The following is a 14,613-nucleotide window of genomic DNA, read 5'->3' as shown; positions in this document are numbered from 1 at the left end:
ATGTCTTCGCCGTCGGCGACAGACGCGCCTGCAAAGGCCCCCATAAAGCCGCACAGGGTTGTTGCCTTCTTCACCTCGGCGGACAGAAGTCGCTGCCTTGTCGGCGTGGTCGCCTCTACGCCGACCGTCGCCCAAAGTGACGGCACCGTCGCCGTGCTTGTACAGCCCCGCCCGCTCATCCTGCTCGCTCCTCAGACACTGCAGGATGCGAGCAAGAGCGGCGGACTGGTTGCTGGGCACCTTGTCGACGCTTCTGACCCCTCCGTTAGTGGTCTTCTCACTGCATCTATTTCGTCACCCAAGTGGGCAAACAGCAGTGGCAGCGCTACGCTGCCTCTAAACGCGGACGATGTAGGCACAGTGATGACAGCCGAGGAGCTGCGAGAGATGCAAGAGCATCGAGACAGCCTGAAAGCAGACCTCGGATCTAGCAGAGACCGAGTACGAGAAATCGACGAGCTTATTCGTCAGCATACGCAGGAGAAAAACAGCAGTGCCACATTAGCAACCACACCTAACCCACTGCGGGCACCGTCTCCGCTAAAGGAGCATCTCGATGCGGCTCGAAAGACCGTCGATGACGCAGCGAAAGCCGCCGACGCTGCCGAGAAGGAGCTGCTGCTCGCACGCGCCGGTCTGCGAACAGTGAAGCCGTTCGCATGGGCCGATCTACAGCGGCGCCACAGCGGCTCGTCTTCGCAGCCGTTGGTGAGTCTCATAGAAACTGCCGTGGCCCCGCTGCACGACCGCACCTGTGCGTCGTTTGATGACGCGATAGTGCAGGCAGTCTCTTTACCGAAGCGTCTGGCTGCCGTAAAGTCCATGAGTGTGACAGTCGATGATACGCAGCGGGCACTGCGTTTTCTGAAGGCGTGGCCGACCGTGGCGGCTGTCGCGAAGGAGCACAAGACCGCCGCCGCCCTGTACCGGTGGGTCGACGCGCTCGCCAAGGCGACAGAGGCTCAACGGCGGCTGAAGGCGACGCAGCAAGCGCTCGCGGCAACACCATCGCAGAGCCCGGATGCTGCGTGGCAGTCAAAGGAGATGGCGCGGGCCCCTGAGGCCGCATCGCAGCCAACAAAGAAGCTCGACTCCGTGGCAGAGGCGGCTCTGCGTAAGGAGCGCAAGGATCAAATGGAGTACGTGCAGATGGCGGAAGAAGAGCTGGCCGCTGTCGATGCCCTTATAGCCGAGGCTGAGGCACTGGCCATCTCGTCTCCTCACGGTGCGCAGGACTCGCCAAAGGGAGCAAAGACTATTGTGCCGGCTCTGGCCGTGCCCACATCGTGGGTGGCCTGCGCCTTGCCAGAGGACGAGGCGCCGCGGATAGGAGTGTACGCACACCAGCCGCGTGGCAAACAAATAGAGTTTTCCAGCTCCGCAAGTCTGATCCTATCAACAGTGGCGAAGGAGCTCGTGCCGTCGGCGGTGGTGTCCACCGCTACGCCGCAGGATCGTACAGTATCTGCGCTGGACCTTGCCGAGCCGCGCAAGGCATTGTCTGGTAGCGACAACAACAGTGGCAGCAGCTACCACGGCACCGGTGTGCACCGGTCCACCAACAGCCCTCAGCTCAGCCCGCGAGCTGCGGCTGCGGCTTCTACGGGTGTGAGCAACGCGGCCCTTGTTCCAGTCACTGAAGTCACAGCCGCAAGGCAGCGCGCAGAGGATGCGGAAGAAAAAACGCGACTCCTCGAAGCCCGTCTCTCCGCCGCCCTTCAGCAGAACCCGAAAGAGGCGGAAGTGCAGCTGCTGCGCGACGAACTGGATGCGAAGCGCACAGAGCTGCGTCGCGTCACGGAGGAGCGCGATCGCCTCCTGCAGGAACGATGCGATCGGAGCTCTCGGTACGCGGCAGTCTCGCGGCGTGCTACGGCCGACGGCGCACAAAACGACGGAGTATCTCAGGCTGCGTCTGGCCGGTATGCGCGGCGCTCGTCGACCCCGCGCGACACTGTCGACCGCAGCGTCGTCGAAGAGCTCGAGGATCAGCTGACGGCAGCACACCAGCGCATCTCTGAGCTTCTTATCGAGGCAAGCGAGTGGCGCCGCCGCTCGCCATCACTAACAGCCGTCTCTATAGCACCGAGAGCAGCCAAAAGTAGCCGCGTCGCCATCTCGCATGGCGACTGCTCGCACGCGTCTGCGCTGCAGTCGCCGTCAACGGAGGAGATGGACACCGCACCACACTCCGCCAGCGACACGCCGCGGCAGCGATCACTGAGAGGTGCTGCTGTGTCGCCGTGCCGAACTTCGTCGTCGCCAATGATAACGCAGGAAATGTATGATGACCTCCAAGCCCGCCTGTGCGCCGTCTCGGACGAGCTGGAAACTCAGCGGCAAGGGACACGCCACCTGGAGGAACAGCTCAACGACGCCCTGCACCGGCGAAGTGAAGCAGAACACATGGTACTGGCGCAGAAGCACGAACTCGAAGAAGTGTGGGAGAGGCTTGAGGCAGCGGAGGCCCGCGCTGAGGAGCAAGAGCTGCTTACCCAGCAGCGTCTCCTCCTCACTCATACGCAGCTCTTTCCTTCACAATCGCAGCTGCCGCAACTGAACGTATCTACACCGCTGCCATCCGTGTCCCCCATAGTCAACTCCAATCTTTCCCAAACCCTGCAGCCTACTGTAGCATCTACGGGCGCGCCGTTACAACACGCGCAACACACGCTCAGCGTGCAAGACGTCTTTGGCGGCGACTCAGCGCCAGGTGCCGCCGATGCAGAGGTGAGGTCTCAGACGAACGAGGATGCAATGACGATTGCCACCAACGCGAACACTGCCTACGGCAGCGCGTCTCGACTGTCGGCGGACGTGTACCCGCACAGCCCGGGGACCAGTGGCTTCCCAAGCTTTGGGGGTGGCGGCGGTGTAGCGACTTCTGCCGCGGCAGCCAATGCGGCGGAACGCTCCATTGTCAGCCAGTACAGCCGCGCTCCTTCGGCTCTCCAATCACGGCCGGTGGAGCAGCTGAGCACGATTGAGCTACGGCACGAGGTACACCGGCTCCGTGAAGAGGTGGAGCGGTGTCAGTCGGGGGAGCTGCGAATGGTGATGGAGCTGCAGACGCTGCGCGAGAAGCAAAAAGCAGAGCGCAAACGCCGCCGTGACGCACGCGCCGCCCGCATTCAAATGCTTGCGCGGATGCAGGGGAACATAGCCGACGTCATCGAGAAGTCCACGAAGGAGCTGGAGGCGATCCCGGCGCTGCTCGAGCGCAGTCGTTCGGAAGCAGAGGCCCTCATGGCAAGACGTCGGATGGGTGGGTAGCGGCGCCACAGCTTCTGTTGTTGCTTATCGATAGCGTGCTGACTCACGTGTCTCGCCATTGCGCGCTTGAATGACGGGCACGATTGCTTGCTGCCCTATGCTGGCTGGAGATAGCGCATCTCAAAGCCCTTGGCGTATCTGTGCGTACGGGTGGCGTTGCTGTGACTCACAAGCAACCGTGCTACTTGATGCACCATTTAACCCTTTTCTTTTTTCTGGACGTAGGCACTCCTCCGTGAAAACAGTCGAGATGACGCTCTTGATCCTCTGCGCGGGTGTGTCTTCGTATGAAGAGAAAGCACTTGCCTTCTATGCGCATGGTGAACCGCCATCGCTTGTAGACGGGCAATGAGCCATGATCTCTGCAAGAAATATATATATATATGCACTCGGAAAAGACGAAGAAAAGGCTCAGCCGTTTGTCTCCTCCTTGGCGCCTGCTAGTCTCATCCATCGCTCTGCACGCGGTATAGCATGCAACGTAGCAGCCCCTAGACAGACATCAGAGACACCAAGAGCGCAAGTGCTCTCACTCTACCGTTTGTAGATTTCGTTATTAGCGCATCCTTGTGTATTTAGCACTGTGTGACGGAGATGATGAAGCACCGTCACTACTGCAGCGTATGGCCCTCTACTCTCTTTCCATCGTTCTCGTCTCCTCGCTTCACCCGCTCTCTCCGCCGATGATGTAGCTGCGCACAATACACCACCTGAGTCATATACGGTACTCCAGCGCATCGGTTGGTGTCTCTCCGTGCTGCATTGCTTTCTTCCTCCCCCTCCTCGTTGCTCCTTTCCCCCCTTCTTTCGCGCCCTCCCTCGTGCGCACGCCCACACCCCTTCTCTGTAGCGCCAGGCATCCTTTCCTCCCTACTCACAGAGAGGCTCGGAAAGGCAGAGGTGGGGAGGGAGGAGACTCAACGCAATCTCTGTTGCCCCCCCCCCCCCCCCCCGACGTGCATCACCGCCCTTTGGGAAGTTCACCGACGCACCTTTTCGTGTGGGTGCGGGGCATTTTCCCTTTTGGTGTTGTGGTGACTCTCTCACATCTGACTCGCCAGTGTACATTATATCCCTTTCCTCACTCTCTTGTCTTGCGTGCGTCTGTCTGTCTCCACCCACCCCACCCACACCGATCGCACCAGCACGTCCTCTCTTCACTCATCGTTTTCTTCACGGCCTCGCCCACCGGACGGGTGAGTCGGATGCTGCTCTCTTGGGCCGCCCCTCTCCTGCATATCCCATCTTCGTCGCCTGCCTTTGTGCTGGACTGGAACTCTGCCCAGGTGCCCGATACACCACGTCATTATTTCCTGTCCTTTTCCTCCTCGTGGGTACGTACACACAGCGACAGGGCCCCGCAGCCCCCACCTCTTCCTCACACCTGGCGAGTCTTACGGCTTCTCTGGTCACCGCCCAAGGGCCAAAACGCGAACCAAAAAAGCGTGTCGCTGACAGCACTTCGCCATGCAACTCTTCTCTTTTTCCAAACAGAAAAAGAATGCTGCCTCACCCAAGAAGGCGACGAGGGGGCTCCCGGGCCCAAATAACTCCCACAAGAATGCCTTTTTCCAGGACGACGAGACGGCAGACACGCTTAACCTGCACCATTCTCCCAGTTCCCACTCGCGAAATCGACAAGGCTGCGCGAACAACCGCACCAGCACAGGGGATCGTGCGTCCCCGTTATCGCTTCCAAGTCTTCAGTCGCCGTCCACAAATAGCAGATCGCATGTCGACAGCGTCAGCAGTAGCTCTCAGCAGCAACAGGCGCAGCAGCAAGCCTCGGAATGCGAGAAAGCGAGCGAGGTTTCGATGCCACGACTTCAACGCGCCAGTGGTGCCTTAACGGGCACTCCAAACGCGCGGACCAGTAGCAGCACCGGCTTTCCGGTGCATGGCGCAACCGCTGCATTGCCAGCTCGAAGGTCTGCTGCAACCGATCCACCGGCATCGAAGTCCGCGACGATAAACAGCACACCAGCTACTCCACGGCAGGATCTTACCTCCCCGATACGGCAACCTCCTGTGGCGCGGCTGTTGCCCTCCAAAGTCTGCACAGTGCGGAAGCCTTCCGTCCACTTCGTGTCGCCGCTGCCTGAGGATTGTGGCAAGAAACCACCAATAGGGTTCCCCGACAGAATGGCAGTCCCCTCGCCGCCGAGTGTGACCGCCACCAGTGCTCAAAAGGGGCAGCCGCCTGCTTTGCCGAAGTCGCGCCATGTCGCCCCAGCAGTCGTTCCGCCCGCTCCGCAGCGTCTGCCGCCGAGAACTATCTCCCTCCCCGTCTTCACCGCTATGGAGTCAGTGCCGAAGCAGCCCGGCTCCTCCTTTCGTGCTCTCAAGCGCCACAAAAATTCATACGAAGGGGCCAACAACCTCCCTGGCGGACCCATCTCCACGAGAACGAACGGCAACTTGAGCAACGGCACCGTGGCAGCCCCCATCGAGGGCAACGCAGCCGCAGGCCTGGGCAGGAGCAACAATAGCGCCAGCGGGGTGACGCTCACCCCCTTCTGCAAGGAGCGCCAATCGAACGGCTCATGCACCGGAAGCAGCGCTCACGACACGGAGCGCGAGCCGGTCGCCAGGTTCGCCGACGGCGTCGACGGCAGCCAGCGGAACCCACAGAGCAACATCCCTGCCATCGCCCACGTTGTCCCCATCCCACCCCCGATGAACGTGGACAAGTTGGGTTCCTTCCGCGGAACTGTCGGCAGCTTGCTGAAGAGCACGCGTCGCACGAGTAGTATGTACAGCAATCACAGTACACAGAGCTCGATTGAGGTGGTGGTCTCCGAGAATCCCACCTCGGTGCGTCGATCGCAGTGCACGAACGTCCGCTTGTCGACGCCGCGCACCATGGTCAAGGTCGTCAGTAGCTGCAGTCTCAGCTTAGATGACGTGCCGCGTCCGCTGAATCGCCACGCATCAACTCTGTCGACGGAGCAGCAGGAAGCGCTGCGCCGCACGCCGTCCTTCCTCACCCGCGCACACACGCCGCCGCCGTCGAACTTGAGGGATTTGGTGCAGGTGCGCAAAGGCCGCCGCCTGCTGCAGGTGCGCTGCAATACGCCGGACGTGCACTCTGCCGCGCCCGGGGTGCGTTCGGCAAGCGAGCAGTCGCTGAGCAGCAGCCCCATGGTAATGCTCAGTGGACTGCCTCCGTCTGGCAGTGACGATGGAAAGTCAACTGCTCATTCCTTGGCGAGAAGCACCGAACACGCCTCGCCGTTGCTTGGACATGGCAAGAAGGGTGATGCGAGTGGGCAGCCTTTGAAGGACCCAGTGGCAACCTGTTCTGGTGCCGTGTCCCCGAACGGCCCCTCAGACTCGGGCTCCCATTGCAGCTTCCGCAACGGCGGGCGCACGGCGGAGTGGAGGGCCAACGATGCGAGGTTGCTGTCGGAGGCAGGCGCGTCGTCGGAGGCGCCTAGACCGTCCAGTTGCGAGACGATCAAGCCCCGACCGCGGGCGCCGCACATTCCCTCACCTCCACCTCTCCACCACCACCACACTTCAGAGCCGGGGCTGGCGGAAGTCTCGCCGCCGCCGCTGTCCTCCTCTCCGGATCCGGTCGCTACATCCACCGCAGTGAGCCAGGACCTGCACAAGAACACGTCCTCCAGCATGTCCCTTCTCCTTGACGAGGCAGCCGAGTTCGACTTTTACGGGTCGTGCGTGCTGTCCACGCTGCAGTTCAACACAAAGCCGCCGCAGCGCATCACCGCCACCCCCACGCCCGCCGACGAGAGCGGCAGTGCCGCTTCCGTCGACGAGGTGGTACAAGGCCAGCAGCGATCTTCACAGCAAGAGCAGAAGCCACAGAAGCCGGAGATGTCGCGCAACGGCACTGCCGGCAGCGCCGCCGTCAAGGCGAAGGGGCAAAACGATGTCAGCATCAGCGTATCGGAATGTGTGAGGCTGAGCGTCACGGATTTGCTCGGCGCAGCGTCTGGGAAAACTGCTGCCAAGGCTACTGACACGAGAACAGACGATGAGGCCACGTCCGCCGAGACACCCAACCAGAGCAAGTCGTCAGCGAAACACGTACGCACGGTGCGGCCGGCAAGCCGCCAGCGCGTAGTCAGCGCGTACGTCGATGACGACGAGGACGAGGATGAGGACGGTTTTTACCAGGTGTCCCGCACCATCCTGAAGCCCGCCAGCGCATCTGCGAAGCAGCAGGGCACATCCTACCGAGGACCCTCGCTTGTGCCCCCGTCACCGAGAGAAAACGGGCACCACTACTTGGCCGCGATCCCCGGCTCCGCAAAGCCCTCCCAGCCCTTAAGAGAGACCCCACCGACGCCGGCGGCAGCGAAGCCAGCAGCGGTCGCGGCGCCTTTGCGCGCACAGCTCGACCTCTCTTGGAACGACGACAGTGATGATGATAACGAGGAGGAGTACGACAACCTGCTAGAGGGCTTCCACCCCGCCGGCTTCGACGCCCGTCGCGGGGCCCGCAGCAGCAACTCCATAGTGTTCTACCTCGACAAGGAAGACAGTGTGAGCAGCACGGACGTTGTTGTGAGGGCAGCCAGCATCCCGCGCGGCAGCTGGGCGATTCCGTTCTCGCTCGCTGACACGAAATTACTGCCGCTAGACCAGAAGCCGCAGTCCGAGTACTCGATGCTGAAGCTCTCTACCACGGTGAAGACCGGCGGCGGTGGCGCGCGACCGCACATTACCTTTGACCCTTACATCGCAGAGAACACGCACCCGGCCGCCCAGCTCACGTCGTCCGAGCCGAGCAGCACCCTTCCCGACTCGCACGTGAATAAGAGTCTCAGCTTGCACGGTAATCTAGACCAGTACGACTTTGTCATAGACTCCAGTTATTCCTCGCTGCTGTTGAACGCGAACGTGCGAGGCTCAAGAACGGCGCTGAGCCGGAACTCGGCGTCCGGGGTGCAGAGTAAGGCCTCCACCCCCTCCGCCCCCGTTAGCATCTTCCTTGGGACAACCCTTCGCTTCGCTCCGGATAAGAGCAAGATGCACCGGCCACTGGCAAACACGTTTGGGTACACAAACGCGCAGCGTCGTGCCCGCGCAGCCGCGATGGCGGCAGGTGTGAACGCGGAGGAGTGGGCACGGGCTGCCGGCATCGACGAGGACGACGTGGACAGTGAGGACGGCGTCTACGGAGAGGTGTACACGGATGAGAATGGCGACGAGTGGTACTGGGAAGAGGTGGAGGACGAGGAGTGTGAGGAGGACGAAGACGAAGACGAGGGAAACGCCAGGGACTCGGCGTGCGCTCTCGAGAAGGGCGGCGCGGGAGTCCGTCGCAGTCCAGCACCCACCTCATCCGTCAGCGGCGTCACCGCCACCGCGACACGCTAGCCCCTACTGACATCATGCCCCAGTAGTGGGGTTGGTGCGTGTTCTTGTTTTCTATTATTTTTTCTTCTGTGGCGTATGCATGACGTGCGGCGTCGTTGGCAAGACGCGAGGCCCGTGGCGTATTTATTTCTCTCGCTCTGCCATGTGCCCCTCCACCTCATTCCAGTTCCAAGACAGTTTTTTCCCCGCTCGTGCGTTTTCGTTTCCATTGCATTTTCGCCATCCCTTTTTTCGCGCCTCCTCTTTTGTACTTCACCGAATGTACGCGAGCTCTCCAGCCAGTCTCTCCCGTTCACAGGGTTCTGCAGTGCTCTCGCAGCAGTGCGAAAGGGAGGCAACCTCGCGCGAGGGAAGCACGCGTAGACGAAGAGCAGCGGAATGTATGCATGCCCATCGTATGGCATGTTTGCATACTTGCCTTCATTTCCCTCGTCTCAGCGCCATCGTGCTGTACAGGTCTACTGGAGACGGCCTGTTTGGCCACGGATGAGGGCACCCCGCGCCCGTCCTGGTGCGGGCAGAGGTGCACTGCAGGGTTGAGGCTGCACATCATCCTCCCTGGTATGCAATGGCCAGTGGCTGTGGAACGCAGGTTCTCTTCATCCGTAACCCACTTTTCATTCACTATCCCGCTTCGCCACCCATTTCGTAGCCGGGACGCGGGGTCTGATACGGCGCCCCTAGTCATGGCGCAGATGCCTGAACGCGCTACATTTCTCATATCCTTTTTTTTGCCGGTGAGGTAGGGCTGTCGCCGATATGCGCAATCGGTGCATATTGCGTGCGCCCCACGCGTAGCGCACATGGGATTGTTCCTCTGCACTTTACCCCTACTTCTGCGGGTTTCAGACTATGGATCTCTCGCGCTTGCTTGCGCTCCATGGCAAATTTTATCCGCATCCCCCTCATGAGGCTCAGCGCCTTTTTTGATTGTTTTCCTTTTTGGCTTTTCGTTTTTTTTTGTAACCCCGCTTTCCCCGTTAAGCATTCATACTTCAGTGTTGTTGTTTTCAAAAGTGTCAGCGCTGCGCGCGCCCTCGTCGTCCCTTTCCTTTTCGTGTGCTTCCGAATTTCGTTTGCCCCGATTTTTTTCTGCGGCGGGTCATATGACTGTCTGCACGCATTTGCCTCGATCCGAACGAAAAAAAAAACAAAAAACCCGCACCACTGACGCAACCAGTGCCGCTACCAAGCAGATGCCCTGATGCTGATGGTCACTTGAGCTGCGCGACAGGGTGATGCGCGGCCCGACAAGGAGCGGCTCAGACCGTTAACGTCATACTTCACGCGCTCTTCTTTCCCAATACCTTCTCGGTTTCCCTACGAGGGGAGTGGACACCCTTTTCAGTGCGTGGTATCTCAGGGTCCAGCGCACCCCCTCTACCCCTCTGCCAAGTGCCGAGCCACCTCTGGTGGTGGCAGGGCCAGGTGCCTAGGACGCAGGAAAGCCAGGTCGACTCGCCGCTACTGATGCCAGCGGCCAGGCAGTGGATGGGGCTGCGTCGGGTCGACCTGCGACAGTGGACGCACTCGTGCCATCCATGCGATGGGCAGGGTGTGTCGACGCGGCTCGAGCGTATCCCCACCCCCGGCCCTCACCGACTACTGGTGAGTGGGCCTGGGCCACCGGGAGGGGGATGCGGCAGGTGACGACGGCCGTGGTATGAGCGGCTGCGAGGCGTGGGGTGGGTAGGGCTTCGCGCGAAGGACGCGGTCTCAGATGGGCGAGCTCGCTTATTGCGGTGGCGTTTGGCTACCGCTGCACTGCACCACGCCGATGGTTCGGCGGCAGGCTGGGGGTAGAATGGTGTTTGAATTCACGCTCCATGTAAGAGAATGGGCTTCCGTGCAGTGAAAAATGCTTCGACAATTTCTATCAGCCCCCACTTGCCACACCCGCCCCTGTCCTTTGGCCATCGTGAAACGCGCCCCGCTGGCCGTCCACGCCCCTCCCGCTCCGAGCCACGGCGAAAGGGCATGGCTCAAGCGGCCGCGGAGCACATCTAGCCGACTGTCGTTTTAATCATCAGTTCCGATGTGGTATAGTGGATAGAACAAGCGGCTCTCACCCGCTAGACCCGGGTTCGATCCCCGGCATCGGAAGTTTTTCTGCGCGTCTTTGGCCCTCCCTCCGTAGGGAGGAAAAGGGGTGCGCAGTCCGGGAATCGAACCCGGGCCTCCCGCGTGGCAGGCGAGAATTCTACCACTAGACCAACTGCGCCGTCGCCTTGACCACTGAAACAGAACCGGACAATCAAAAAGGCGCCCAGCGGAAGCCTCGGTCTCTTGCCCTTCGTTTCTGGAGGGTGGGGGGCCCCAACGCAGGTTTTACTCGCAGCGAGCGGTTCCCTGAGCGTCCGTTTGGTCATTCTGGTCGCACTTTCCCTCGCAGTTCAGCACAATGCAGCAAGGAAAGAGGAGAACAAACTCCCTTTCGTCTCGCGTGCATGCCGTGAGACACCTTTTCCTTCACGCCCATCCCCCGTCAGACGACAGGGGCCAGACCTGGCTCTTGATCTGCCCGTCGCCGTCCCGTCACGTGGTGCGAAACAGCAATGGACACACGTCGAAGAATGAGCTGATGCACTCGCCTGAGCATCGCCCCGGCCTCAAGCATCAACCACACCCCCCCCCCGGCACATCGGCCCCTACCCAGCGCGTCCCTTGGGGTGGCTGAGGCCCCCCCAGAGGTAGGCAGCGCGAGGGCAGGGCGAGACGCGCTAGAGTCACGCTAAAACCTTGGCCACCAAGTGGATGGCACAAGCATGTTCACTGTCGCGGCTCGATCTGACGCAGCACCACCCAGGGCCTGACCGCAGGCATCCGTAGCGATAAATCGCTCTGACTTTCCTGCGTCCTAGGCACCGAACCCTGAACAGCAGGCTGAAGCGTTTCCCCGTCATCCGGGGCTTTAAAGAGTTCTCGAAACAAAGAAGCAGCGTGAAGATGTTTTTTTTTTTTCAGGTGCATGCATCCCTGACGTGTATGACAACAGTAGTGAACTTCAGAACGGAAGCAAAGCACCTTTGTCAAGGCGCAGCAAGCATCATCTCCAACGGACACCACTAGTACACTGCTTAGAAACTCTTAATTCGTACACTGGCTGCCTTGTCTTCCCTGGCACCACTCTTCCTTCCTGTTGCTCCACCCACTGTCTCACTCTTTCTTTGACGGTGATTCTCTACTCATCCACCCAGCCCCCCATCAGAATGGAAGCCGAAACGCTTTTGCGGCTGACAGTACTCAGCTTTGGCGCTGCTGCTCCGCAGCCCACTCATGCCAAGCACCACAAGGACAACGTAGCGCCGCCAACTCCCCACATTGCCGCATCTCAAGATATACGCATGACCTTCATCAACCTCTGGGCAGGGCAGCTCGGCCAGTTCATTTCGGTCAACGCGTTTCTGCGTGAAACTCTCCTCTTTTTTCTCCCAGGACACTGGTGCTGCGGTCCCTGTGAGACGCATAATCTTGCGCTCCCTACAGACGCTGCCATCGACACTAGATCGTTTGCGCCGCGCCTTGAGCAGTACCGCACTCAGCGAACAGTGAAAAAATGGGCAGCAAACCCGTTTTTGCAGCAGCTCGACACGCTTGTCACTCTGCTTCAACCCAAGCCGCGCCATGCGCAGCCATCGTTCCAGGAGTGGTTGAAAGTTGTGGATCATCTGCTGACAGCTCTGCGCACGCTTTTCATGACAACGTACAGTGCCTTTTTTAACTCTTTTTGCGCCGTTCACAAGACTCTTATAGACAGTTTTCGAAGGCCCGTTTGGGAAGATGTACAGACCTCTTACGCACTTGCTGTGTGCGACCTCTCTCGCTCCATTGAATCAAAACTCATCACCATTGTGTCGCACGCGATTTCCTCCAACATTGACGCTTGCACGGCGAACACCACGCTGCAGCTCTTCCGCACGCCAGCTAATCTAACCCCCAACGAGATCTCTGATTATGTGGCCTCAGCATTGCTGACACGACTTGGTGACGTCGCCTCGAGTGTGGCACTTAATGCCCGCTTCGCGAAGCAATTCCCTCAAGCAGCGGCAAGTTTAGATGTCAGTGATGACAGGCATGAAGAGTCTCTAGCGTTTCTTCGCAGCTCGATATCCTCCTATGTTGAGAAGCTTTCAGCAGTAGCTACAACGACAAACCAGGGGGCACCAAGCATCACAGAACCTTCCGCTTTCCCCAGCGATGAATTAGTCACCAGCTGTGCAAGCAAAGCTACTTCCACCCTGCCGGTCAGCGTGGAAGCGAAAACGATCGCACAAGCTGCACAGGTGTCGCCGTACACGCCTCGCTCTGTTTCGGTCGAAGACGCTCTCGCGCTGACTATCATGTCGGAAGGAGTTGATGTCTTCTCCAGCATTGCTGCAGTCGCCGCATCCGTCGGAGACGTTGAAGAGAGGGTTCGAATCCTTGTGGCGCAGCAAGCCGAAGAACAGCGAGCTGTATTGGGCTGGATACCGAACAATAAAGGCAGGCAACGGGAGAGCTGGTGTGGCGCTGTCAAGACTCCTGAGGACATCATCCCAGACATCGATGATACTCCTGCACTAGCAAAGAAATCACCCGCTATCCGAGAAAAACAAGTGGAGTGCTACAGAAGCGATCCCGGGGAAACGGTTTTGTTTTGGAATCGACTGAGGGAGAAGCTTGGCCTGGATGAGGCATTGCTCATGCAGGCAATGACACAATGCGGCTTTCGGTGTGAATCGCCGTATCCAAATGTCTTTCTCAAAGATCTCGATGTGCGCAACAACGACCGGATCACTCGGTTCTTCGTGGAAGAGGTTCGACCGCTGCTTTCAGTCGAAAGCTCCCCCATACTGAAGGCGAGGAATGTGCGACTTTTCCGTGAAGCCTGCACCAGCTACGGCAAGCAGCTGTGGGAAAAGACGCTTGAGATTCGCGAAACGCTACCGTGTCTACCGGTTCGCGTGAGAGGTGTTTTGCTGGGGACAATGTACTCGGCCATGCGGGCAGACAAGCAGTTCGAGTCCCTCAAGCAAATCCGTGTGCAGCTGTGTCAAGTTGCCGCCAAAATAGGCGCCACCGCAAAGGACGCGGCAACATTAGCCGATACCGAAGAGCAGCTACTCAAGAGAGCAGAAATAATTGCCCAAGCGGTGAATGCTATCGAGTATGAGGCGGTAGAGGAAAGGCGCAGTCAGGCACAGCCAACTGAAGTAGCATCTACCCCCAAACCAGAGTACAGGGCAAAGTCAGCGCTGGCAAGCATTTCTAATAAAACACCCCTCTTCAACAAAGGTTTCTGCGGCTCTATAAGCCGCTATGCAAGAGCCATTGGAAGCTTGGCCCCATTGCAGACGACAAGCACCAGCTCTACTGATGCTGCATGGCGACGTTCCTCTGTGATGGATGTGTTGGCGCAGTCGCGAAAGAGTATGGCAGAGCTGCTGGCCAAGGAATTTTCACCTGGAACCCCTGTCGCCGAGGTTTACCGCCAAGCGTGTCGATGCCATGGTGTGAGTCCGAACCCCAGTGTGGTGTGCGAGCTCAGCGGCAATGATGCAGACTACTTTGCTACTCTCGATCTCTCCAGCAACTACGTGGGGGTGGAGGGTCTGAGGCCGGTGCTGGACCTGCTGCAGTACAACGGCGAGCATCTCGTTTCTCTCTCCCTCTGCAACAACGACCTGGAGAGTGATGACGTCAGCGACCTGTGCGGCGCACTTCGAGGGCCAGCAGGCACAAACCTAGTGCACCTGGACTTGTCTTACAACCCGTTTACAAACGCTACGTTTCCTGTTCTCAAAGAACTCGTGTCATCGCTGGGCTGCATGGAGACACTAGTGATCAAAGGAACCCTTCTCTCTTCATCCGCCTCACGCCAGTTGCAGGGCATTCTTGAAAGAAAAATGATTCAGAGGTGTTCCTGACAGCCATAGGAACCAAGCGGGTGCCTGCGTATGTGTCGGGTGTACGTGGCTACCGCCTCAGAAGAGCTGCTTTGCGTTTTTGCTTCCG

The 14,613-nt window shown here is 59.4% G+C and overlaps 3 protein-coding genes and 2 non-coding genes across 5 annotated transcripts; 4 read left to right on the top strand and 1 right to left on the bottom strand.

The window, feature by feature from the left end:
* Positions 1-3,273, top strand: LINJ_31_1270 (conserved hypothetical protein; the record flags this gene model as incomplete). The annotated part of the gene is made up of 1 exon (XM_001467383.1): positions 1-3,273. The coding sequence occupies one exon, from the start codon at positions 1-3 to the stop codon at positions 3,271-3,273; it is 3,273 nt and encodes a 1,090-aa protein (XP_001467420.1).
* A 1,467-nt stretch (positions 3,274-4,740) lies between these two features.
* Positions 4,741-8,619, top strand: LINJ_31_1260 (conserved hypothetical protein; the record flags this gene model as incomplete). The annotated part of the gene is made up of 1 exon (XM_001467382.1): positions 4,741-8,619. One exon carries the CDS (start codon positions 4,741-4,743, stop codon positions 8,617-8,619), a length of 3,879 nt encoding a protein of 1,292 aa, XP_001467419.1.
* A 2,031-nt stretch (positions 8,620-10,650) lies between these two features.
* Positions 10,651-10,722, top strand: LINJ_31_tRNA3. Its single transcript has one exon. It is a non-coding gene; the product is annotated as a tRNA-Glu (tRNA).
* Positions 10,723-10,769: 47 nt separating this feature from the next.
* Positions 10,770-10,840, bottom strand: LINJ_31_tRNA2. The gene has a single exon. It is a non-coding gene; the product is annotated as a tRNA-Gly (tRNA).
* Positions 10,841-11,828: 988 nt separating this feature from the next.
* On the top strand, positions 11,829-14,525 carry LINJ_31_1250 (hypothetical protein, unknown function; the record flags this gene model as incomplete). The annotated part of the gene is made up of 1 exon (XM_001467381.1): positions 11,829-14,525. The coding sequence occupies one exon, from the start codon at positions 11,829-11,831 to the stop codon at positions 14,523-14,525; it is 2,697 nt and encodes an 898-aa protein (XP_001467418.1).
* Positions 14,526-14,613: the final 88 nt, after the last annotated feature.

This window comes from Leishmania infantum, chromosome 31 (assembly GCF_000002875.2).
Source record: "Leishmania infantum JPCM5 genome chromosome 31".
Classification (NCBI taxonomy): domain Eukaryota; phylum Euglenozoa; class Kinetoplastea; order Trypanosomatida; family Trypanosomatidae; genus Leishmania; species Leishmania infantum.
This window is presented reverse-complemented; position numbering and strand designations above follow the sequence as displayed.